This window comes from Apteryx mantelli, chromosome 1, assembly GCF_036417845.1.
Source record: "Apteryx mantelli isolate bAptMan1 chromosome 1, bAptMan1.hap1, whole genome shotgun sequence".
NCBI lineage: Eukaryota > Metazoa > Chordata > Aves > Apterygiformes > Apterygidae > Apteryx > Apteryx mantelli.
In genome coordinates, this window is record NC_089978.1 from 160,664,850 (window position 1) to 160,691,581 (window position 26,732).

Genomic DNA, 26,732 nt, shown 5'->3' on the forward strand with positions numbered 1-26,732 from the left:
AAGGCCAGCACCCAGGTTCAGCCCGCTCCTTGCCCAGCTCTCCCCAAGGTGGCGGACCCAAGACCCCTGAGGAGGAGATTATTAAGAGGCGGCCAAGTTCAGAGGCAGAGCGGCCGCAACGAGGGGCTGCCCTTGGCCGCTGCTTGTGAGGATGGCCGGTGTCCCCCAGTCCCGGCCGGGGAGTCATGAGAGGGTCTGGAGGGGGCGGGGGGACCCCGCGCCTCCTCCTCCTCCCTCAGCACGGGCGGCGGCCGCTGGCTGTGGCGGCGACCGTTGGTTGTAGCGGCAGCCGCACGCGCCCGGCACACCCCGCCCCTCCCCCGGCGGCGCGCCCCGCGGCGGCGGCGGCCCCGCGAGGCAGCTCGGCGCGTCCCCGCCCGCTGCCGCCGCCGCCGCCGCCGGGCGGGACCATCTCTCCCCTTGGCGGGGGGGGGGGGCGCGCTCCGCCCCGGCTCCCCGGCTGGCCCGCCTCCCCCCGCGCCGCGCAGAGCGCCCCTCCGCCTGGCGCGCGGCGTGGTCACGCCCAGCGCAGGCATTAGCGCCCCCCGATGCAGGGCGCGGGCGCCCGGGCATCCTCCGGCGCGGCGGCGGCTCCGGCGGCTCCTCCGGCTCCTCCGCGGTACCTCGGAGCGCCGCGGGCGGTGCGGTGCGCGCTCCGCGGGCCCTTCCTGCTTCCCCCGTGGCAGAGCCATGAAGCCGGCGGTGCTGGAAGTAATGAGGATGAACCGGGTGTGCAGGATGGTCTTGGTCACTTCCGTGGGCTCCTTCATCCTCGTCATCTTCTATTTCCAAAGTATGTTGCACCCAGGTAGGGACCCGCCGCTCGCCGCGCCGCGTCGGGGCGCGGGCAGCGGCAGCGCCGAACCGGCCGGCAGGCGGCCCCGGGGGCGCAGGTGCGGCGCCGCCGGGCCCCGATGCTCCCGCCGGGGCCTCCGCTGCGATTCTCGTCTGTCCCGTCCCGTCCCGCGGCTCTCGGGGACCGGGCTGCGGCCGCCCCCCCGGAGGAGCGTCCCTCGCTCCTCGCCGGCCCGCGCAGGAAACTTCCCGCTGCAGGAAAGTTCTTATTTTTTATTTTATTTTTTTTCCCGGCTTTATTTCATGCGCTCGAGGAAGGGGGTGCGCGGTGGCCACCGTCGCCCGCTCCTGTCCCGCCCGCGCCGGGGGCCCGGAGCCGGGAGCCGCTGCCCGGTGCGGCGAGCGGGGCTGCCGGCCCCGCCGTGCGCGCAGCGCTGCCTCCGCCGTGGTGCCTGCGCTTGGGACTGTCTGCCTTTAATTTATACATTTATTTATTTATTTATTATTGTTTTTAGTGTTAGCAGCGGGACGGGAGCTCTAAGGTAACTCCCGACTCCCAGCGGTTTCCGCGCAGCGCTGCGCTCTGGCCGCGTGTGCGGGTCCCCGGTGCGCGGGGGGCTCGGCTGCTCCTCTCGGGGAGGAGAGGGAGGCAACTCTTCCCCCCCCCCCCAAAAAAAAAAAAACAAAAAACAAAAAAAACAAATTCCTGCAAATGTTTCCCGTGACGCCGGCAGCGGGCCACCGCCGGGAGCCCCTGCCCGGGCGCGGCGGGTGCTGCTGGGCTCGGCGCAGCCCGGCGGAGGCAGGTTTGGGAAGTTTGCTGGAGCGGCGGCGGCTCGTGGGACTTCGTGCAGCTGGGCTGCAAATCTTACTAGCGTGGCAAAAAACTAAGAGTTTTGATCTGTGTCTCTTTCCCCCCCCCCCCATACTTTCCCCTTTCCCTTCCCTTTCCTTCCCTTGCTTCCTGATAAATGAGGTTGGAACTAAAATTACGGTACCTTATTAAAGGAATCTTATAGCAAAGCAGAGAGCCAACTTTTGTAAGAGGGAGTGATAGTCTCTTTGTAGACCAGCTGTGGCAGGGGGCAAAGAGGGTGGCCAGATTGCTGGGTACGCGCAAGTCTTTTGAGCGGTACCTGTAAATTGCTCTTGCCAGCTCTTGAGTGTCATGGTCACAGGCACAGCGGTGGCGAATAACTGAATTCCAGTTAAGTAAGAAGCACGTATTCAGCTTGACTGTCTTTCCTTCCCTGTTTGATGTGGCTACCAAACTATAGTTGGTTAAAAATGACCTTCCTTAAAGTTTTTGGAGTTGCCAAGCCTTTATCTTATACACTGATATCATTAGGATTCAGTAGACCTACTCTTCTGTGGTAAGACTAAATGCTGTTCGGCATTTCTCTATCAGCTGTCTGCTTCTCCAGAGTTGGTACCATTTGCTTGATGAATCTGCTCTTTTATGGTACCCATCTGTGTTAGTACCTGCCAACTCCTTGCAAAAATTAGCATATTTTTTTTTCTTGCCTGCTGTGTTCTCCATGCTCACTAGCTTCATAAGGAGTGCTCAGCCTTTAGCAGACCTGGTGAAGGCTTTATTTAGGGGCTTCAAGGTGCTCTGCAAAATTATGAAACTGTGTTACAAGCAACCAATTCTTTTAAAAAATACTACTTTTCTCACTGGTTACATCCCACAGCAATGTAGTTTGCATGCATATTCAGAAAATTTGGCCAAGAGTTATTCTTTTCCTCTTGTTTCAGATGAATTATACTGCTGGAACACAAACTCAGCGTGCAGTAGGTGACAGATTAAATATTTTAGTGTGAATTTTTGAACATATAAAATCATCATCAAAGAATTCTGAATGTGCTCTATAACTAACTACTGAGGATTATTGCTTTATATTCATGCTATTGTGAGACTATAAATAGGCTGAGATTTCAATACAATTGAAAGGATTTGCCATAAATTCTTAAGAGGTTGTGATGCTGTGAAATCACTGGCAGGATAATCTAGACCCATTTTCCTTTTGACCCATATTTAGGTTGTTAGTGTAAGTAGAGTAGATCCAGAAAGAAATGTGATCAGAACCTGTCTGTCTCTAATGCATCTTTTCGATCATAACAGATGCTGCTTTTTTTTTTTTTTAATGGGCTATTTCTGTAATGGAAACTGCTAGAAATCTGTCAAAACTCTAATCTAGAAACATGCATGGTGTGATCATCCAATTTACATGCAGCTTGTAAAGCTCAAACAGCCATTGTCACCGGGTATCTATTACCCGGTTATATGTATTGCCATCTTTGTGGCTATGCAAATGGTAGACTGAGGTGGAGTCCCTGGAGGGGCAGGAGAGGGGGAGATGGTAAGCTTACTCACTAATGGTATATGTCAGGGAGCAGACCATTTTGGGTGACTGTAAATACCTTTATTCTAAGACACACTGGTAACCTTTCTCAATGCAGATCCAACTTCTGTGGAACCGCACCCTGGGCAGGATGCACGGCGATGGGGGGGACTGCAGATATTAAGAGCTTTCAGGGTCTTTGCTGGTTCTCCTTGTGTTGTGGAGTGATTAGAATTTTAGCTGATCTGCTCTAGAGCATGTATTTCAGGAAGGCTACAGGAAGGAGCAGTATTTTTCGTGCACTCTGGCTTGCCACCTGTCACTATTGTTAGGAGTTTACAGTACTCTGTAAGGTAGGACACCTTGCAGTCAGAACTAGTGGAAAAATTTCCATCCAAGCCTTTTGGATGGAAAATAAGATTTTCTGTTCCCTGCAAGAAGTGTCAGCTCCTCATTCAAAATTTAGTAATTTCTTCACCACCTCTACCACCTGTTTTCCAGCCGGTTGTGCTCTTGGTGAATTTTAGAAGACTTGTTCTCTGCCCACGGAGCTTTCCAAGCAATTTTAGGTGTGATACAGAAAAGGTGGAAGAGGCTAGAAGGCAATTGAAGGATGAGTCCAAACCCCCTCAGGGACAAAACAGCTCTTCATCTGTTATAAAATGGCAAGTGCCCATCTAAGGTCTGAATGGGGATTGCTTGTTAGAACACTAAAAAACAAATTCTTGCCAGCAGATTGATCCTTTGGGATAAATACATGTGTGGGGAAAAAAATGCCACAGTTAAAGCCTTGGCCGTGTTGTAGCTCAAATACCAGCATGTTGCGGGGACTGGGTGCTTTATACTTTTGGCTCTGAACTCTTTCTTTGTTGGGAAGCTGCTGGTAAGCATGCTGTCTCGTTAACGCAACCTTGCATTGTATTCATTTTGGCAGAGATCTCCTGTGAGGGTTCCCCGACAAGTTGCCGGCAGGGGAAGTTGAGCAGCGTGGCTCTCTGCTGCCTAGGGACACTGCAGAGAGAAATTCTCGAGGTGGCCCTAGCCTTTGCAGCCTATGTGTGATCTGTGGGTTTGGGGCTGGCCAGCTCACTCTCTGTTCCTGAGGGACAAAGTGGCCATGGAGACTTCTGTGTGACTTCCTGTTGCCTGTCTAGCCTCTTCTGAAAAGAGAAGAAGAAGCAGGCAAACACACAAAAACATTCTACAGTATTTATTACAGCTGAATGGAGATTTCCCCAGGATTTTTTTCTTGGAGTATTTCCTTGCTTTACTCCTGCACTGTGTACTGCCTGCAGGACAGAGTGCAACCTGGTTGTTGCTGCATGCTGCTGGATTTGTGTTCAGTGGGTCAGTGTTAGTTTTACGACAGCCCATCATAGTTGTATCTAGTGCCTTTCCTGTGAAATCGGTTCACTTACTAGTCCTTAGCCTGCCTGCGCTTTCACAGGCTTACTTACTCTCCTCCGTAGCCATCCCAGCTGCTATGAGTAGGACAGTAATGTCTCAGTGTCAGTAAGCGTATGCAGGAGCTGCTCTGCTAGGCTGGGGCCAGGGATGTGCAAGGTGTTGGGAATCCTTCAAGATGAAAGATCCCACATAAAGGTAGAATTAGTAATATTATCTTTATTATACCTGAAACCAGTTTATGGAACTAGATTATTCTAAATCTGTTTTCTCCACTGCAGACTTGAATGTTTTTGCTCAATTTTTCATCTCCCTGTCTCTGTGGGTTGTTCTTTTTACTGTTCTGCTATTGCTGCTAACAAAGGTTAGATCCTTAGACTGGCCTCCTCTCCATGACATGCTCGGTTATGCATGCAGCACCGTGCAACTGATAGCTGCTTGTTCCTTACAGAAGGCTGACATCTTGAGAAGGCTCAAATGTCAGAACAGCTCAGATCACTTCGGATTTTTTCTTTAAGTCTGAAGACAAACTCACTATTGGTTTTGATGGAAGATTTGGTTCCAAAATTGATGCAGTAGCCTCCCGTCTTGAACATGATCCATGCTTGGTTCCCTGCTTATGAAGGGGAATGAGATTTGCAAAGCTGTGCTTGAGTAGTATTTCTTTGACAGACCCCATATATTGATTTAAAATTTTTCTATTTGGGATACTGAGAAATGGAGTTCACTTGACAGCCACCAGATTTGTGAGGGGGCTTTGCTGTAATCCTTTGTCCCTCTCCCTGTCCCTGTAAGCTTTTCATTGATTTCTGTGCGACTGCCTCATCACTGTGAGCAAACTTGCCAAGCTCCAGTTCCTGTTCTCCAAGGTACTAGTAGTCTGGGAATGCTCGAAGTTGAGAGTTAAACTGCTGTTTGTATCTTCTGAAAGTCCTGGTTAGTGAATATTAAACTTGTTAGAAGGGCAACTTTTTCTGTATCAGCCGGTGTGACTAGCTTCTTGCAACAACCACTAGTTGATCTTAAGAAATAAAATAGACCCTGTTATTTCTGAGTGTATTCAAGCAAAAATTACCTGGCAATGCCCACAGTAACTTCCTATTAAATTTTAAATCGTCAGAATGTTTATTACTCCACAGTTACCATTTCCACATAGTAGGTTTTTATAAACTTTTAATGTGCTCCCCCACCTTAATAAATATCAGGGAAGTGTGTGCTGATTTTCATAATATTAATGCTCTGTATTCACAGATGTAAAACTGTCATGATTTGGTTCAAGACTAATTTTTTGCCAGAGACATAAAAAAAATTCTGGTCACATTTGATTTTTTTTCCTTTAGCAATAGAAAAAAAATATATATATTATATAAAATAAATTATATATATAATATATATATATGTGCATGCCAGAAATGCACAGTGCTTTTAATGAAAAAATTTATAGGGTTGATCAGGTATAACCAGCATGTGAATTTTGTGTCTGTGTAGGGTGGGCATATTTTCTGAATACTTAAATTGTTTCCTTAGCTTTTTAGGAGTGACAGGTAGTTTATCTTGTACCATACCATGTAACTCTAAAAGCAGTTCAGAGAATTGGAAGAAATTAGATCCATGTTACTTTTCCCAAGACTGTATTCTGTTTGACTCGGTTGCCAGACATACTGTATCAAATCCTGCTGGACAAGGCTGTTCCAGTTGTCCTTGTGTGAATGTCGTTACAGTATTGTTTTTTTTTTCCTCTCAAGCATTTGGGGCCAACGCATATGTATTATGAATCAACTCTAAGGTAATCCTGAGGGAGTTAAGAACAGAGGTGGCAGAACAAGTATTTGAGTATGATGGCTTTTCTTGCAGGTTGTGCATATTGTTCAAGGCAAATGTCTGAATTCTTTGTATGACTTGTTTAAGTGTCAACATACATAAAATCAAGTGTGGATGCACAGTTGAAGGACCCAGTTCAAATCCATGAAAAGAGCAGGAGCTCTTCCCTTCACATAAAAGAAATTAAATTCAGAAACTTGTATTTGTACAGACCTGACGTGTCAGGGGTAAAGATGGAGATGTCTGTGGTGAGTCATTTAGATTCAGTAACCACCTACTGTTTTACAATGATAACATTTCAAAGCACGTTCTTATTTACGTTGAATGTTCCTGTGGAACTTGTGCGTGTTGGGTGTTTGTATATGAAGTAGCCATATGCCTTTTATAGTAGCTATTCAAACTATAGAGTTTGGTTAATTCCTCTTAGTGTTTCAGTAACCAAGTTATGGATAATGTCCTTTTGTTGTAGGCAGAATGCTTGCGTACAACAAAGCGATGTTCCTGGCACAGAGCTCGTCATCTAACTAGAGGATGAGACCACCGGAGACTATAGCGAACCAATGAGAGATTTCAGCTCCTAATTATCTCTCACTCATTCCTCTAGATAGCAGTGGGATTTTCTTGGATTCCAATTTTGTGAATGTAATCAGTGGAGGATACAGTGAGTTCCCCTTTCATGTAATTGTTTGGCACCTGGAACTGAGGTTTCAGAAAAAAATCAAAATTCTCCTGCGTATACACTTGTACTCTGCATAGCTTCTTCTGCATAATGTTCTTATCCCCCATTTTTCATTTAATGCCAGGTTGATGAATGTGGTGGCCATCATACTGGTAAAATCAGTTCCCAACATCTTGAGGAAGTTTCACAGCTTTGAAGTGGAAGCAATTGCCTGTTAAAGTGGGCTTGCCCTCTGCCCATGCTCCATATTAAGGAATTAGTAGTTGGCCATGTCATCTAGAGTAGATTCCTTTCCTCCTATCTGACTTTAGTCATGGGCTACCATTGAATGGTCCCTGATAGACTTTGTCTCCCCTCCCCGCTATCCTGTGGTGTTGTTGCGCCAGAGGGTGGTGACCATCCCATGGAGGTGTCTGTCCTCCCTCCTGTCCTTGCTGTGATAGCCCAGCCCAGGCCCAGGGGCTGGCCGTGAGCCCCTCCCAAAGGAAATATGGATTGTAGGTATGCCTTTGAAAGCTGGCTTGCTTTTCCTGCTCCGTTCATCTGTTGAATTTAAATAGTGTGAAAAGCTCTGTGCTGGCGAGTCTTGGAGAGCCGGAGTGGATGACAGCATCTTTATTTCTGTGAACGGTATTAAACAGCATGGTATAAATAGGTGCAGCATAAGTATTTGATAATTTGCAGCAAGCAAACTTTGTGTGTGCATAAGCCAGGGAGGTTTCACTGTATTAAAGAAACTTCCACACCTCATGTACTTCACATTTAAATATCCAATTTGCTTTTATTTTAAATTAATGTACTCTTTTTGGTTGCTCTTTGCACCTTGCCCAGTGTTGACAATAAAAGTAGACCTTTGCTTTGGTCTTATTAATTACTTTTACATACCGGAAATGATGCGCTAAATAGGTGTTGATATTTAGCTCGTAGGTGTCAGAAGGATTTAAAAAGAAAAAAAAATCATTTGGCTACCACCGGCAACTTTACAATGAAATGTCATTATAACATGTTTACTGACATCAGGGTTATATTGGGAATCTGATTTTTTTGTGGGGGAAAAAATCCTCTTCGTTTTCTTTTTCTGATGCAAATGAGCATTTGTAATATGTTGACTTTAAAGAGGAGGGGAAAGTGTGCACACTCATCTCTTCCCTCCCCCTACAAATTCTGTAATTCAGGGCCTGGGTAACTCAAATGCATTGATTTCTGAAGTGCAAACCCTTCCCCCTCCCCCCCCCCCCCAAGATGGCTCTTGTAAGGAGTGTGAGGTCTTTTGTTATTAGAAGAAATCCCAGAAGTGCTTAGGGTTTTATGTAGGTGCCTTTGTTATTTTACTGATTGAAACATGTACTTGGAATTGTTTCTTGTCTCTATTACTTCTTGACTTATGCAGGTATTTGGAAATATCAGCTTGGGAGAAGTATTGATTTTTATGAATTCTTTCTTACTAAGATGTGAAAGAACAGGAACTCTTTTTCTGAAGGTGAATTTCCAGGTGTGAAACAATCAAATCATATAAACGCTTGTCTGCTCTTAGCTTTATGATGAGAAGCACCCTTGACTTCAAGGGTGTGAGTAAAGTGATCTGCATGTGCTTTTGCAAGATCGGGATCCTTGCTCTCTCCTGTAGTATGTGAAAGAGGAGGAGATGGTCTTTCTCAGTCGTGCTTGTTCTGTAAAGGAACTGCTGCCGCTTTGAACCTTGTACACAGGCTGGCTGTCGTTGTCTCAGGCTGAAAGATGCTGTCCTTGGTAATCTTAATATCAAAAGATTGTGTCTTTTTATGTCACTTGACTGGGCTGTGGGACATGATGACTTTTAGTTGCGGAGTCCATACAAGGAATAAAAGGCTCTGTTAGGTTTCAGTCCACCTCTCAAACACATTGTACTCCATACAAAGCAGAGAACTATGTTCTTTTTCTGTTCTTTTTCTTTTTTTGCCAGTATTTTTTTAATTCTTTTTATAAGAATCTCTTTTATAAGAGTTCAAAATGTTTTGTAAATAATAAAAATTGTGGTTTTCATGACCCTCAGAGTAATGCTTTCTGAATTCCCTTAACAGATGGCATACTTTGTAGCTAGTTGTTTCCACACTTTTTGGCTAATAAATGACTTTATAATGGGGTCAAAAAACTTGAAATGGATAACTTGCAGGGATTTTTGGATTAGGAAAGGTAGAGATATAATTAATACAGTGGTTGTAATTGGATCTCATGGATAATCTTTACAGTAATACCTTATCTTAGAACAAAGAGCTTCAGGTAGTTAAAATCCTTTTAAAGACTGTTTGCATTATTGTGCTTTAAGGCTGGTTGGTATGCGGGCAGGACAACTCTCTGTCTGTGTTATCTTAAGCGACCTGACATGGAATAGCGTGTTCTACACCCATACCGTAGTACCAGGGATCGAATGTGTCCTTCTAGAAAGTTGTGCTGTAACAGCCCTTGTTGGAAGTGAGAGAGGAGAATTAATAACTGAGGGGGAGGCAAATAACACTTTTTAAACAGTTAGTGATTAATAAAATCTGTCAGTTGGGGTCATAAGTATAAAATTGATAAAGCTTCTGCTGGTTAAGCATTTTGGTATTGATTAACTTCTAAAATAAATTTGATTTGCCGGATGGGGTAAACATTTTATCTTAGTTGTGTTTGCGTGCACATCATTGTGAAGTTGACATAACTAAGTGGGACAAATATATCACAGAATCAGGGTGGCTATTGACACACGTACACTGCCGCTTAAGTGTTGCTGTGTCCCGCTCTCTTGGGTTAGTAATTGTTGGTGGGAGCAGGAATAGTCAGCTGGACCTTATGCAAAGTTCCTGCTGCTGTCGTGCTAGCAATCACGTGGCCCATGCCTGCTGATCTCTGCTTCTCCATCTTTTTTTCTCTTCCCAGATGAGACTAGGTGGTCTCTTGTGGCAAGTTTGGGGAAGCTCAAATATGACCACAGCTGCCTGCTAGGCTGTTAGGTTTGGTTTTTCTTCTGGGCAAGCCATGAGATTTTATGACTTTTTCTGAGAGAAGTATACTGATGAGTGGTTTGTGTATGTTGATTGTATGAGGTCTGTGTGATTGTGTGATCTGGAGAAGTCAATAGTTGCTTTTCACTTGATTTTTAGCAAGCACTGGGTCAGGTCTGCTACACCAGAACAGAAGCTTTCTGAACTGCGTACAGGGCACGCTTCTCCTGTGGTGGTAGGAACATTGTATCAGAGGCTTGAGGGGACCTCTGAACTGTTTTAGCCATGTAAGTCTGGCTTGGCATCATTGAGCTGGGTAGGTTGATTCTGGATCAAAGCTGCTATAACCAGAGCAGAATTTGTCCCTCAGTGTCCTCTTACAGAACATGACTGAGCAACAGCTTTGCTTTTCTATTCTTTCTCACTTGTTTGTCGTACCTAGAGTATTTCTGCACAAGTGAAAGATAGTTTGTTTTTTTTTCCCCACAGGGGTACATGCTTGAAGTATTGAAAAGTGTACTGTCTTTTTTCATTAGTTTCAGTGAAAATAACATTGGCAGATTAATTATATGTAACTGTTAGCATGCAGGCTATCAATGTTATTGAAGTGTACTGGTCCTGCTGTAGAACTTCACTATCCCACGCAGAAAAGGCTATTAATATTTCTGACATGACAGCAAAAGTGTAATTGAATTAAAGAAAAAATTGAAAAAAGTTGGGGCTTCTGGAACTATTAACTATTTAAAATTCTTTTGAGATACTAAATGAGCTGAAATGGATAATGGAAGGCAGACACGACTTAATTAAAATCAAGTTCATATTTGGCAGTCTTGATCCAGTTCCCCCTACCCCCAAACACATCAGTTTTTCTAGTGAGTCTTTCCACATTCTCTTGCCTGTTTCCTGAATACTTTTCCTATAATGTTTCAGAGTAGACAAAGAAGAATTTTGCAGTGGGTGCCAGGACAGTTAGCAAAACAAAAATATACACAAGGCCATTGTTTCTAAATGATTAGTAGAGCACAAAGTCTATACATTGTTGTAATGCAAGTGACTCGCAGCCTCATCTATCTCAAGAGTGCTATAGCCAGGGTGGTAACATGTTACTGTGAGAACTCTTTGTGCAAATAGAAATGTGTCTCATTCCCTTCTGTGTGGTTGGGCACCAAGGGAAACAGGCTGTAATTCTTGCTTGCCCAAACTAGCTTGGGTTGTTTCCCATTGCCAATCTTTACATTGACTTTTTCCCCTTGTTTTGTTTTTCTTTGTGCTCTTTAGGCCTTTTGCTTGTTTCTACATTCATTAGGATCTGATGTCAAAACAGACCAAATGTGATTTGTTTAATGCTCCCTTTCCAACTGTGAGGGGATCTCTTGTTCTCTTGTCATTGGGTTGTACCTGAACAATTTTACCCTGCCGGAATAGTTTATGCTTAGAGTATTTCTCCAGCATTGTGGAAGCCCAGCAGCACTGCCATGTGTGAAGCAATGTATGTCATATATTAATTAATGTCCAGTCTGTGCTTTTCCTTGCATCTGCTGTGATGGACTGCTTTCATCAGCACCAGCTATCATTTGTATGATATTGTTTTCTTAGCAGGGAGCAACAATTAGCAGCAGTATTTTTGGAAATCTTTGAGGATTTGGACCCAAATCTACTTCTTTAAACCTTCTGATGAAACAAAGTATTACAATTACAAATGTTTCATGAAGTAGGCCCATACTTTCTTCTTCACGATATAGTGAGGGGAACTGAGACATGAGTGGGAAGGGTATGTGGGGAGGGGCTTAGTTAATGGTGTTCCAGCAGGCTAGTGGCACATCTAGGACTAAAACTTGAGGGTGGAGTGTTTTTGTGGAGTCTGATGCTTGTTTAAATTGAGGGCTGCAGTCTCCCTGTCTCCTTTAGGTTTGGAGTGGACTATAGCACAAATTAGATGTTGGGCACAGCTAAGGTCCCAAGACTCAGCCCAAGGGACACCACTGCAGTCCCATCCAAGCACAGTCTAGACTTGTGAGGGTGCCTGCTGGGGGCAGTTGTGTGTCCTTCCTGGTGCTCCTACCAGGAAAATCCTCTCGTTGCAGATACGTGGGGCTTCAAAAGCTCCTTTTGTAGAGCTCTCCTGTGCAAGGTTCCTGCCTCAGAACCATGAGTTTTGCTCCAGGTTTTCTGAGTCCTGATTCAAGGTCCTGTTTAGTCAGACATCCTCTGCTTGTCTGTATTAGTCTTTTCCCTGCTCTGGAAAGGTTATTCTCTAGGCAGTGTTTAACACAGAAAAGTGGTCTTTTTGGTGAAAGTGTCTTGGCAATGCTGTTACATGAATGTCTACTGAGATGTCATTTTATGGTTTGGTTGTAGGAATATTGAGAGGGAGGCCATGCCTCGGCTTAGAAGTCTCTTTGCTGGAACAGCAAGCCTGTCTTACTGTAGGTAATGTTGTGCTTGGACAGCTGCTGCCAGTAAAACACTTACTGGACTGATCAGAATAGCTGATGAAAAGGCCTGCCTCTCCCCCCTTCTTTTGCTTTGTGCTCAAGTCTGTTAAGGGCTCTTGCCACCAAATCCAAGTGTGTGCGTGTGTGGAGGGGGGTTGTTTGTTTTTTAAACAGCACACACAACAAAACCATACCCTTTCTGTGGCCTTCCTCTGTCAGCAAACCTCTTAAGTGTTCATCAGGGCTGACTTGAGTGATTGATTGTACTTTCCTGGTTTTTTTAACTCGCGTGCCTGTGATTAACCTTTAATTTATCTGTAAATTAAAATATAATTCCAGTTGCAGATTTATATCAAAGTCCCTGTGCTTTATTTGTTCTCCTTTTACTACACTTTAAGGACAAGGTTCCCCTCAAGGTTGCTCTTGCTTGTTGCAAAAGGGCAGTGTCAGTGAAACATATGAAGGGTTGGGACTGCTGACTGATGTACCTGTGCTGCCCTTCAGACCTGCCTCTGGTGCACGTTGTCTGTGATGGCTGCAGGACAGTGCTGGTGTTTGTTCCTAGAAACAGAAATCTGTGGTATAGCATGTTTTGGATGTGTTTGCTACTGCTTGAAAAGGCCTCACCCTTAAATCTAGCACCTTGCTTATTCAGTTCCTGCGGAGGTCTGGAGCATCAGAAGTAATGCTTCATCTAAAGCTGTTCAAGGTAGGGAACCTGATTATTGATAAAGCTCAGTTCTTAATGTGTTTGAAAGGAACTTTTTTTGTCTCAATCTTGCGAACATATGCGAAAAAACTTCTTGTCATGCTAAACATGTGATTGATTCTCCCACAGGTGTATATGCACAGGACGACAGCTATAGCTTGTGAACTGCAGTGAGGCACTTTGAACACCTAGACTGTGCTCAGTGCTGCAAGACACCTATGAATCCTGTATTTTTCCCTCCCCTACTGACCCATAAGCTTCTGTCCCCTCTCATAGTCTGTCAGGGTCCTGTGGGCACTACCAGGTGGTCCAGCTCAGCCTGGGGCCATCAGTCCCTGTCCTACAATGCTGCAGTGGTGCCGATCTCCTGCCCTCGTGTGGCCATGGGCCCCTAACCCTGAGCCATGGGCAACTGCCCAGCCCAGCCTTGGCCTGTCCCTGTCCCCACGGAGGGGCCTGATGCCCAGGACTGGGGCTGTCCCTGGCTGCCCTGCTCCCTTGTGGGGCAGTGGGACAGGCCCTGGTTATGAGGCCCTGCTCTGCTGGCCTTGTGTGGCTCCCAGCCCTCATGGCACCCTGACATAGTCAAGTACTGTAATTACAGTCAAAAATGTACCTTTGTGTCAGGCTGTGATGGGTGATCTATGTGAGTGGAGGGTTTTGCTGAGGCTCTGTGCTGAGCTGCTCAGTTCCCTGATGGTGACATGAAGCACCTCAGAGAAGAGAGCAGGACATCTTCATGGGAAGTAGTTTGCCCAGAAGGAGGTGTTTGTGTGAAATTCTGGGATATGAGTTTCTTCTCATTCCTCTGTCAGCTGGAGATTAGTTTTGTGTTAAATTAAAAAACAAACCTGCCTTTGACTGTCCTGAGTTGTGGATGATACAGAATTGCCAGCACACTGCATCTGTATTTTCCTGTTCAGGACAGGGGCTACTTTAAATTTCCAATTACAGATGACAAAAAGTTTTAAATCTTTACCTTCCTTGCTGAAAATATCAGGGTTGTCTCACGTTTGTCATCTTTTCTAGCTGTAGGCAGTTTTAAGTGCTATGTAGTTATGTAGCAAACTGGAAAAATGTAAACCTGTCATCCTGAAGCAAAGGCATGTAGAAACGGCACTACAGCCACATCAAATACCACATGTGTGGAAATTAAAGGAGCTGATTTTTGTGCAGACAACCAGTGTTTATGTGTTTAATTTATGTAGCAGCCCTTCCAGTTCCCATCTGTTCCAGTGCCCTTTGGCAAGTGGGTTTGCCATTTTTTTTAACAAGCAAAGACATTGTCAGCTTCAAGGAGTAAGAGTTGGATTGTATTTTACTTGGTACTTTCTTCATCCCTGTTATAAGGAGATCTTTAGGGAGAAGAGCCTGACCCCAGGAAGGAAGGAAGGAAGTTTTGTCTTCCTGGGTTGCCAATAATCTGTCACTACGATACAAAGTTGAGAGGTCAAAATTGCAAATTGAGCACTTAAGACCTTAATATGTCTCCGGATGCTTTTTCTTGTAGGCAAGTGATGCAGCTGCAGGAACTTCATGCTGTAAATGAATGATCTAAAGGTCCAGTGCCCGTGTTTTTACACCTTTGGCTAAAGTATGCCTGAGGCCCCTTGCTAAAGAGTTTTGTCTAGAACAGAGGGTGCAAAGGTCAGAGTCCACTTTCGAATGGACCACAGCTATTAGCTGGCAGGAGGAAGAGGGCAGTTCCTCCTTTGCTTTAATCTGTCCTTGCTGTTCTGCAGCACCAGGGCACTTTGTGCCTCTGCTTAATCAGAGACCTGTGGTGGCACTGAGCAGACCTAAACTTGAACGTGTGCTGCAAGAATCTGATGTGCAACACCAATGCATGTAATTGAGCTGTTTGGAACCTGAGCAGCTCTCAATGTAGGCAGGCTAGTCCCCCACACAACAGGAAAGCAAGTTACTGCTGAAAGCAGTAGCTGGCCACCAAAACTGCTAGTTCTGGCAGGTCTGTTCAAAGTCAAATGTGAGTCTGTATTTGATCCCAGCTATCACTTCCCGTCTGAACTGTTTTGAAGTAGGCTTGTGGGCAGATATGGGCTTCATGTGAGCTCCAATGTGTGGATGAAGTGAAAGCTTGTATTTCTGCTGCTACTGGAGTAGGTATCTCATACTGCCAAGGTGCTCATGTTAAGTAAGCTGGTCAGCTGGGCTCCTTCCTGGAATAGGCAGATAGCCTTTCCTGAAGGGCATTAGGCTAAGCTACTGGTATGGACATGTGGGCACACAAGGTTTGGCTCAGGGAGTGAGAGGTACCCCAGCCTGTTCTTGGACACAGTGCTAAGTCTCTTCTATGGATAATCCCCTTTGTTGGGGAACTAAGATACAGTCAAATGGCAGAATTAAAAAGCAGCAGAATTAATCTTGTTCCTAGCAACTTGTCCACAACTGTACAGGAAGCTATTGGTGGAGCAGAGAATTGAGCCCACCTCACCAGCGCTATCTTTCCTCTGGCAGGTTGCCCATCCCAGTTCTGCTGACATTGCCCAAAGATGTGGTTGTGGAGTAATATGCTCCAAGCTTATTAGGTTGAATGGACCCCAGGTGAATGGGTATATGGAAACTGCCTTGTGCTGTGTTAATGATTTATGCCTATGGTTTAATCACACAGCAAAGTGCCTTATTTTCTGCTTCTTATAATTGCTTGGCTCCACAAGGTTTTCAACTTCCTGATCAGATGTCTCAGTGTGTTTTCCCCACTAGCTTTTTATACAAATCATTTTTGCTGCAGCTTCTGTTCTGTCTATCCCTTTTGATATGGGGGAATACGTGTGTCAGGGAGCAGCAGGAGCAGGGCTGTCCCATTAAGGAGGACAAGCTGGGAGCCAAGGGTGACCCCAGCACAGGTGGTGCCTTCACTGACAGGGAGCCATCCCACAGCACTTGAGCAGGGCAGTGACAGGTTCTGGCCATGGTCCCAGGTAGGATGAGGTAAAAAGTTGGGGAGATTCCCTGGATGGACCCAGACTCGGCAGGAGATAGGGCTGGAGGCATGACTGGAGACAAGGCTATCTATAACATGAGTCAGAGGTCCACCTAGGAGACAGGTCTGCCCATTACATGGGTCTGAGTTCCATCTAAGATGACCAGCTGGGAAGTCTGGACATCAGGAGAAAGGGCAGGACACAGAGCTGTCCATAGTGTAGCTCAGGTCAGGGCTGGGTGCCTAGCCTTGAGCTTCAATGGACCCCTTGCCTTGAGCTTCAATGTCCTGTAGGCAAGAGGGTGTCTCTGTGGGTCCTGGGTGAGGCTGTTTGGGACACTTAAGGCCCACTGGTGCCCTCAGGGCCCTGACAGGAGGTTTGCTAGTTGATCTGTTTTTATGATCTGCTGACTCCACACCTTTTGAGAACAGCTCTTCTAAAGGGCATCAGAAATGGCTTTGTAGTGCAGAGGAGCCTAAAGATGGACATGAGCAATGAGAAAAATTTGTTGTGCAAATTATTTCCCCTGTCATGATCATCAGAGTTTTGTGTTTCATGCAAGGGTAAAGCATTATGGCTAATCTTTGCTTTTAGACTCTCCCAATTTAGGCTCCTAAATACTAAGATCCTTTGGGGGGGGGGGGGAGGAGTATGAGTGACCTTGTCTTGAAACACAGTGTTGAGACCCTTAGCTGTTAAAGCCAGGGTTAACACTAGCCTGCCAAGCGGCTGCTGCTTTAGACCTACAGAAGCAAAGCTGGTTATCCTTTAGATGACAAGAACCACATCTGGTGTAGTCCTGGGATTTGCATTATTGTTACAATTTTTAAGTTGATGGTTTGGGAAGAGATGGAAATAAGAGGATAAAAGGTTGGTGGAGTGTGTGTGTAGATAATCTGATCCTGTTTCTGTTAGAGGAGGGAGTCCCTACTAGGGGAATCTGTTCAATCACATATTTATTCAGAGGAGAACTAGTTACGTTCTGCTAATGGATGCACATATCCTGTCAGGTGTCCATAGAGGGGCAGGACTTGCTCTGCATGTGTGCAGTCCCTATCAGTGTTAGCTGATGATGTACATGTATGCTGAAGGTCATGGCTTTCATTGCTTCCTCTTCTCCCTGAACCTGCTGCCTGCCTTTGCCAAGGCTGCTGGCTCTGGTGGTCCTGGCAGGCAGACTACACCAGCATGCACGGACAGAGCGTCCTTGCCTGCATGCTGCTCCACACTGGGCCATTCTTAACAGTTAATGTTGGTATGCTTCCCGAGCTGGATCGAGCAGGCAAAATCTGATCAAAGCCCATGCCTAATTGGCTTTTTAGCTCGTGCTTTAAAAATGTGGGATTTTTAAGTACTCCCATTAGTGAGTATTAGTACCGAGGAGAAAAATGTGACCAGGGAGTCTTTTGAGTCAGAATTTAAGTATAATTAAAAAGAGATTATAGAATGTAATAATAGAAATGCTTTCATTAAATAAAGAACATGTGTGGATGCCATAGGAAGCCCGCACACCACTGGAACCTGTGGATGCACATAGAAAGCGTGCTGGCCCATGGCTCGCAACTTGATGTCAAGGCAAGAGAATCCTTTTTCTGAGGGGAGGAAAGGGGAGTTGGCAGAGCAGTCACTTGGTACTTCCTCATTGTTGGCTGTGCAGTAGGTTCCTTTGGAGGGAGAGGATTTTTGTCCTGAGGGAATGGGCAGAAGAGAACCCAAATCCGCATGTGGGTTCAGCCAGGAAGAATCAGCCTAAGTAGCAGCAGATTGCACTGTGTTGGAATAGTACTGCTCCATGGGTGTGCTGGAGTAGTAAACTGAGAAGTTAAATTATAATTTGTGTTTTTATCCTTTTGCTGTATATCCTGGTTAATTAATTAACAATTGAATACTCTCTTTGCAGTGTTGCCTGTCAGTCGGATGTTTTTCGCTCTACTGGTCCCCATCATAGTGGTGGGTTATCATTGTTAGCAAATGCTTCTAATTAAACTGGGAGGTAACACACACAAGTGAGAGCAGTTTAAATTTGCTTATCTCCAGTTGTAAGAACAAGTTCCTCCAATTCTCAATTATGTATCACTTTCAATTCCATTCTGACAGGAATTTATTAACCTTGTGTTATGAACAATTAAGTATAATATGCCACTTTCTAATGATAGATAATGCATTTTGCAGTGAGTGCATCATTCATTAATATTGTTACTGTTTGTGTGTCACCGCTGGTTACTTCTGTCAGCAGTTGCAGATTTTGGGTATATTTTCTAGCCCGTGCTTGACTGCTTTTCCCTTTTCTTTTTACTGAAATATATTATTCAGCAGCAATATCCTAGGGAAGACACTTCCACCTGTGCAGGGGACTAGAAAGTATAAATAATTACTTATGTTCTACTGTAAATTTTCAGCTGCTATTAGTTGTGTCCCAGAGCTGGCACTGTCCTGCGAAAAGCACTTCTACGCTTCCTGGGCTGTGATGGTGCAAGGATTTGTAGTGACACACAACAGACCGGTTGAGAGAACTGTCCCAGATGAACAATAATATTAAAGAACAGTCAGATTTGCATTCAAAGGCAGAATGACAGGAAAGACTTGGAAGCCAGAGGAGAGTTTCTTAGGAGCCTTGTAGCAGGACTGACTGAAAAGTGAAATTTGTTTAGCATTATTATTTTGATCTTTATAACACTGCTGTAGAACAGCAGTAGCATAGGTAATCATGCTACTTTGCTTTGCCAGTGACTATTACAATGCTAGAAATAAGATGCAGGCTACTGGAGTTGCCAGTTCTGTTGTCTTGAAGGGAGGCAAACAAAGAAAATGGATGTGTCGCAGATGTGAAAAACAAATGCTTCTTGTTTATCTTCATGTAGTATCAACAAAATTCTCCCATGTCTTGTTAATAGCATGTCTCTTCAATTTTGTAAGACTGTATGACATCCAAGAGCCAAGTCTGAAGCTTGGAGTTCTAGTTAAGCCAAATCTTAACTGGAATTTATGTGGAAACCTTTTCAGGTGATCTGTCTGTAAAAAGATTTCGGGAAAGAGTTTGAGTTTATGTCAATTCATACAGTGTTGATCTCTACAGAGCAGATCTTAATGCAAGACTGGCAATTTGGGTCCTGTTTAAAATTGACTTGGAGATTGGTCCTTGATCACTTTAGAACCAACTCCAAAGATGACTTGTGAATTTGGATTGAGGATCAAAGCCTAAATGTCACTTCATTTCAAGCTTGAGCGTCAAACTGAAGGGTTTTGTTTTAAAATGGGTTTTGTTGCATAGCATAACTTGAAGTGCAAAAATACACCATTGTATTAATAATCTCTAGTCTTTGAGGCTTAAGAGACTTATTGAAGATGAAGGTGAAACTGTGTGCTTGTAAGCATTGTAAGAAGGGACCTTGGTAAGAATAAAAGTGTAAATGGCACAGAGAACTGCAGCAAAGAGAAACATTGCCGTGAAGTTAAAAGATGAACATTTGAAGGAGACAGCTTTGCCTTTTCTTGAAGTTGTAGCATTTGTGAGTAAGGACATGCTGCACGCTCCCAGGGAAGAAGGTTGGGTAGAATTTGTCAGCCTCAAGAGGACAGCAGTTTTGGCAGGATATAGTCATTTTTTGCTAGCACTGCATAAATAGGTAGAGCTAATGTGCTTATTGCACATTATGTTGAGTAAAGCTTGAAGAAAATCCAGTCAGAAAATATTTCTAGAAACCTGCTTGCTTATAGACCCTTATAGACACAGCTTTCAAAACCAAGTGATTGGCAAAGCTGAAGGGGGATTTGGAGGATTTGGAGTCTTCTATCCTTCTTGGGCACATGCAAAAATGTTTATTTTGTATCATCCTCGTCTTGCCTTTCCTTACCTGCATGGTGCAGTATGCCTGCATTGTGGTAACAGTGCAACACCTCAGGTGGTTGAATGTGAGGATGAACAGAATGGGTCCCATGAGGAGGTCAGAAGCTGCTTGGTGTAGGGAAATGCTTGGAAGATCAACCCTTGGCACAAATTGGTCCAGAAGGAGTTGAGGGCACAACAGTTAAATGTCCATGCTAAGGAAGAAGTCTGTTCATTCACTTGAACTCTTTATAACTATATTTCTTACATTAGTCACTTGTATATCATCCACCATGATGTCACCTGTGTAGAGTTATGACTGCTAGGTGGAGGAAAGCTGAGTAGTAGTGCTATAAAGATGATCTAGACTTCTCATAGATAGGGAGTTAGAGAAGATTCAACTTATGCCCACGTGAATGAAGCAGTGTTTCTAAATATTTTTTTTAGTTGTGATTTTTTTTTTTATTTAATGTTTTAACATAGTATAGTACAATACAATGGTCAAACCAGGTAAGGAATTGTGAGGATAAATCCCTCCTTCCTTCCCTCCAATAGGAAGGAACGAGGGGGGCATAACCCTGTGTTGTTTCATCTGATGTCTTTGCGGATGTGAGCAGATACAAGTACAGATTTGGTAGAAAGCTTTGTGCAGGGCACATGATTCCTGCAAGTGTTGGGCACTTCCACCCTCAGGTGCCAAGTTGTTCCCTTGAGGTGGTCATTGTACTACCGTTTCAGATGGGCTGTGCTGGCATTGCCCTGGTCTTGTCCACTCCCACGTCTGCTGCTCTGCTAGTACTGGCACTTGCCTAACCCTTTGATAAGGCAGTTCATCAGAGAACTGTTTTTGTTGTTGTCCCTGCCCGCCCGCCCCCCCCCCCCCCCAAAAAAAAATACTTGTTAATGAGTGTCATGCCTTGGATCAATAGAGCCAAGTCAGACAAGAGACAAGTTTTCTTTTTCAAACTCAGTGTAATCTCTCTGCATCTCCAAGCATGCTCCTAACAGTGCATCATTTTGGGTAGCAGAAAAACTTAAATGGGTTTGTGCAAAACCGTCTCTGGTGGCTTTGAACGAGCCCCAGGGTATTAAGTAAACTGCTTTTAGGTCAGGCTTCACTCCACAATCAGTCAAATCCTTTGCCTTTGGTGTTTTGTTTTATTTAATCACTGGACTCTTTCTCTCTCTCATTTAAAAAAAACCAACCAAACAAAAAACAAATACCCCCCCCCCCCCCCAGCATGCCCACTGAAGTTACTCTGCTAGTGTTAAGAGAGAGTTTCCATTAAAAAAACTCCAAAAACCAAACAAAAAAAACCCCTACCATTTTCTGCCTTTTCATTCTTGGTGACTTGCTCCTTTCTGAATCTTTCCTTTGCCTTTTTTCCTATCTTGTGCTGCAAGCTAGATTCTTTTCAAAACATAAACTGTTTTTCCTCTTCTTTTCCCTGAACCCTTATTTGTATTCCCTTTGCTCCCTCTTGCCTAGCTTTAGGTAGAAGAAGCCAGCTGTTGCTCAGCCACCCAGCACTGGGATTTGTCACAGGAGTAGGCGTGGGTAAACTTTTTTGGTATTGACAAATGCACCTTTGGGATCCCTGTAATAATTTTAGCTGAATGCATAGAAATATCTGAATAACATACACAGAGCAAGTTTTGGAAGCATCTTTCTCCCTTCACACTAGGTTGTATTCACAAGCTGTGCCTTCCAAAAACCCAGGAACTAGGTCACTTATGTAGGAAAGTTGAACCTGTGTCCTGTCTATTTTTACCCAATTCAGATGAGGAATTAGTGAAGTTTCTCAGCTAGCTTCTAGTTAGGTAGAAGAATTGAACCTCTGACTCCCCATTTTTCAGAAGGGAGCCCTAAGCAGTGACCTGTGGGGTTGTTAAGGGTTGGTCCTATCCACATCTTGCAAAGCGGTTCTGCTTGGCCAAGAAGGTGAGTGAAAATGACTCTGTTCTGGTGGTTATGACACTTCTCTGCAGTACCTTTAATCACTGTCTTCAATGAAGATTTTAATAGTTTTTTGTTTTGTATATACTTTGTGTTTAAAAAAAAATCCAGAAAAAAACCCACCTTAGTTTGTGAGGTGGGGAGAAAGGTCTGAGGAAACTTTTGATTTCAGAACAAGTCAAACAAATTTTTCTTGTGGTTTTGCTGGTGACCTAGAATAATCATTTGTCTGTTTGCATGGCCTTATATAGGATCACTATCAGCTGGCTGGCAGACAGCCTCTGAAATTGCCAGTTCTTCATGGGAAAGTTCAGAGTGCTTTGCAGCTCAGTCATTTCTGGGCTCTTCCTTTCCCTTCTCTGTTTACTCTTGTTAGACTGGCTTGATTATGCTTTTCAAACTCTACTGAGATTGGAATGTGGCCCATCATCTGAGAAACTGGAGAATTTCACATATAAAATATTTACAAAATGCTGATAAGTTCTTAGACCTCTGTCCAAATGGTAGTCCTATATGTTATTTATTTAATATAAAATCTGCCCTTCTATTGAGCAAGTTTAGTATACCCTAGGATGACAACCAGTCTTCCCCAGGCACCTCTGTTTGCTCATCTAGCTACATGAATCTTAAAGATCATCCACTGAGTCATCCTTGCCCATGCTGAGTGCTGCTTGATCCACCCACTCATCAGCATCCTTTGCTGCCTATGTTTTATGCTGCTGGGTAGAGCTGTGGTTATATTGGGACCTCTGTGCAGTGAGAAACCTGCAAGCAAATTGTGATCTAATTTGAACCTAGTTTTTGAAGAACGCATACAAACTCGAATTCAGGACTCCTCTTTAAGCCAAGCAGTTAAGTGCCAGATGCCTCTTTGTGTATTTTATTGCAAACAGAATGGAAGTTGCGTTTGAGTCATTAGAGTAGCATTTGTTTGGATGTCTGGACCCCTTCAGCATTATTCAACAGTAGACCCAGGAGGGTGTAAAATTAGTGAGTGGTTTCAAGTGCTGACTGCTCCCAAAATTCCTGGGTAAAAGCCTGCTGCTGGAAATATTTGCCTGTGTTGGTGCATTTTTTGCTTATGGGTAGTGCCATGATGTATTTTTGTTTTCATTTGTTAGTAGGGAACTTGAAACCTCTTCTAAGCTGAGGTAAAAGAAATGACACTGAATGCTGTTGAGGTGAAGAACGAGTGTGATGCACATTAACTTTGGATCATGCACACAACTTTCGTATCTAATATAATGGAGAATTAAGCAAGATAACACCAGTAGAACAGATCCAACATATGCTTTGTGTTGGATGAGGGGATGCAGGGCATTAATGTTAATTTGCAACAGTGGGTGTCAAGTTATTGGTTGGCAGATGAGGATGTTCCTTTTTATAAACACTTTGTATCAACATTCCATGCTTTTCTTGTTGCATCTAGAGTTTAAGATGATGTCAGGTTATTTTAAAATAGGCTAGCTTTAATGTAATGAGCTAGAAGCTTTATTCATATTGTCCTTGCTGTATCTATGTAATTCTTCTATTCCTTCCCCACCCTTTTCTCAGGGCATGAAATATCATAGTGACCAGTTGTAAATCAGCCTCCCCCCACCCTTAATTTTCTGCTGTGTGCTTTCCGGTTTTGGTGTAATTTGGCAATATCTGAGTTCAGTTGACAAATATATGAACACCATGTGGGGTCTGCCACAGTGTCTGGTAATAGCTGTTGGTGCATAGTAGTTTTCAGCTTTTCATTCATAGTTCCCTGGAGCACTAGGCAACTTTGAAAGAGCCTGCAAAGTGATTTAATGAAAGCAAGTTTGTATGTGCTGTAAGGCAAACTGTGAAGCTTCTTGAGGGACTGCATATTCATTGGAAAACTTTAGGGATTGCATATGGAAACAGGTGTTACATATTTTGTCCTTTTCTCCCTGCTGCAGGGACAACATCTCAGTGAATGAAGGAACTTGAGTTTTCATAAATAGTTTCCAGTTACAAAATCCTTAGTGTTATAGATGTTTGTGGGGATGGGGAATGGGAGAATGCAATTGGAAGGCAGACCCCATATGTACGCTTTTTGCTCCCTAAGAATCAAAGTCGTGTTTTGAGTCTTAGGCTTAATAGCTGTTTGTCCATGGTCACCTTGTTGCAGGTGTTGTTTGGCCTTTCTTGCTCAGAAACAAGTGTGGTCCTTCTCCCAAACAGAGGGCCAAGGTGTTTGCCTCTATCTGTAGTGTAACTGATGATCCTTGGTGGAAGCCAGGATCCTAGTAAACGTTCTCTGCTGGAAATGCATACTATGAAAGCAGGACTTTTAGAGCAATAAGGTATAGCTGGAATAACAGAAGTTGCACATGTGATCAAAAAAAAAAGTTAATTCTTGGGAGTAATCAAATGTTGATGGTTAGGAGCTGATAAAGCGATTTAAATAATGTAAAAATCATGTAGAGATGGAGACGAGATCAACAGCTTACTGTTTTGAGCTGCGTTTCAAATAATCTTATGTTGAAGGGTAGAAGACCACATCGGTATGGCTGCCTACAAACTGTTATTCCCAAAGTGAGCCTGTTTAGTGATGGGTAACAAGGAGTGAGGCACTGAAGTACAGCCATGTCCCTCAGAGTTGTTGAAGGTGAAGGGCAGTATAACCAGTATGTGACTCATAATTATTGGAATGCTCTTTGCAAACAAAAGTGTCCAGATGGCAACTTCTCCACATATAGAAGCGGGAACCCAAGTGACCATTGTCAGAAACTTATATGTGCCAGTGTCTTGGAGAGCTGAGCTGTTAACCTTGTCATAGACAGGGGCTGCAACATGTATCTATGTTGAAGATAAAATTTCATGAAACTTGAAATCCTGGAAGCTACTGAGAAAACAAAAAGCAAAAGGCTAATAGTTTGTTACGGTGGCAATTTAATGCTGAAATGAGTAGATTTCAAATGCTACAAAGCAGCAGGCATGTTGCTTTTAAGCTGGTATTGTAGAAATGATAATAACAGTAGATAGTTTTCAGATATGCAAGTCTTAATATGGATAAGCAATGACTATGTGGAATTGGGTGGAAGAAGAGAAGTGAGCTGAAATAGAAGGGAACTTCTTTAAAAGTCTGCAGAAGGAGGCAGTAGAAAATATGAATAAAGCACAAAGAAGCAGTGAACAGTGTGGGAAGACACAAGCGGAAAATACAATAATAATATCCCCAAGTGGGAGTGGTTGCTGAAAGAGGTGCTGAAGTGCTTTATGGATTGATAAATTTGTATTGGCCAGAGGGCTTGTCAGGAGCAAATGAAGAAATGTTTCACAGCAATGAGTAGAGACAGCTGGCCAGAGAAGCTTGATGTGGAGACATGTAATGTCTCTTATCACAGGGAAAAGGTACATGGTAAAAACTGATTCAGAACTTACCTGTTGAGGGCTTGTGGTGATACACAGTCTTTGGCAGCATCGGTTAAAGCAGAATAAACAAAGTAGTTAAGATAAAGCAGTGGAGGTGGAAGAGCAAGATTGTTTCAGGTGAATTCAAAAATCTGTCAACCAGGTGTACACCCTGAGAGCACTGAATGGTAAAAAGCCTATTCATGGTAGGCCTTGTAGTCTGTAATAAAGCATAGGACAGACTTCATCGGGATTCACTGTAGAACACCTCAAGGAACAGCAATAATTAACATCTTCACAGCTCTATCTCAAGGTGGAGCATACAGCGTTAGTATGAATGAAAGCTTGAGGGAATGGTTAACAGAGACCTGCTTGTCAAAGGTTTATTCTTTTAGATCTGCTGTAAGTTTCCTTGTAAATAAAAGTACAGGTGAATAAATGCCTTGATAATGGTATGTTAGGGAGATTTCAGTTCTGTTTTTCTTGTAATAATTCTTTGGCCAGTATTTGAACAAAGACCAAAATGTAGTGGAGCATGACAAAAAAGGACCCCCTCCCTCCCCTTAGCTAATTATTAATCATCAGCCTAACAATTTGCCACTCATACATTCTGTTGGATGGTAGGAAACAGAAGGAATTTGAGTCACATACCTGCGAGCTGTTGAATGTATTCAGTAGGGCGGGAGGTCACTTGGCTTTGTTTCCAGTTTTCGACTTGTGGCAGAGGAGAACTGTGTTTTCTTGAATCATGTACTGAACCATGGCTTAAAGGAGGTGGGTTCTTCACTTTATTCAAAACTTGCATATATTGTTTGCACTGAGAGTGCCCCATGGGAATAGAGCCCCCAAATTCTAGACCTCGTGTATCTATATTGTGAAACTTTGGGTTTTTTTCCTCAGTGTAGAGGGGGAGGGTAGTTGCCAAAGCTTGGCATCTGGCTGTGAGAAGAACCTTCTGCACTCTTTCTCACGTCAAATGCGCTAGGTAAAGTAGCTGGTCTATGACTGCTTTGTGGGTCCCCAGGCTTAGAGCATCGTGAGAAGAATGATGATAGCTGCCTCCACTGATGCCCCTGTTTTGAAAGCACAGGGCTCCTTGGTATAAAGTGCCTGGGACTTTTCCTCAGTGATAGCTTAAGTGCTGTACTCTGGAGCATCTGAGAGGAGATGAGATTGATGTCTACAAGCACGCCAATGAGGAAGATGCACTATGAGAAAGAATGATTAAAGGAGAAGATGGACACAACAAACGCATGTACATTGGGTTCGAGTAAACTTGGAACCACAAGAAGACCTTTTGCGAAGAAGGAAGAAAACTCCCCAAATATTTTAAAGGTTGGAACTTGTTTATTTTATAAATGAGGTCATACAATATGGCTGTCTGCAAAGAAATAATGAAAGAAATAAAGACATAATGATCTGTCTTGAACAGGACTCCCCAGAATTACTAACCTGTGAGTCATATCTCCAAGAAAAAAAAAAAGCGAAGC

General features: G+C 43.9%; 1 protein-coding gene across 2 annotated transcripts in view; it reads left to right on the top strand.

The window, feature by feature from the left end:
* Positions 1–618: 618 nt before the first annotated feature.
* The window catches only part of CHST11 (carbohydrate sulfotransferase 11), a 178,194-nt gene continuing 152,080 nt past the window's right edge, over positions 619–26,732 (top strand). Inside the window, exon 1 of one of the 2 annotated variants that reach the window (XM_067289873.1) lies at positions 619–808. In XM_067289873.1, coding sequence (XP_067145974.1) covers positions 691–808 — 118 coding nt within the window. In that variant the 5' untranslated portion in view covers positions 619–690. The remainder of the gene's footprint in view (positions 809–26,732) is intronic. The other variant, XM_067289874.1, reaches the window with a different exon arrangement.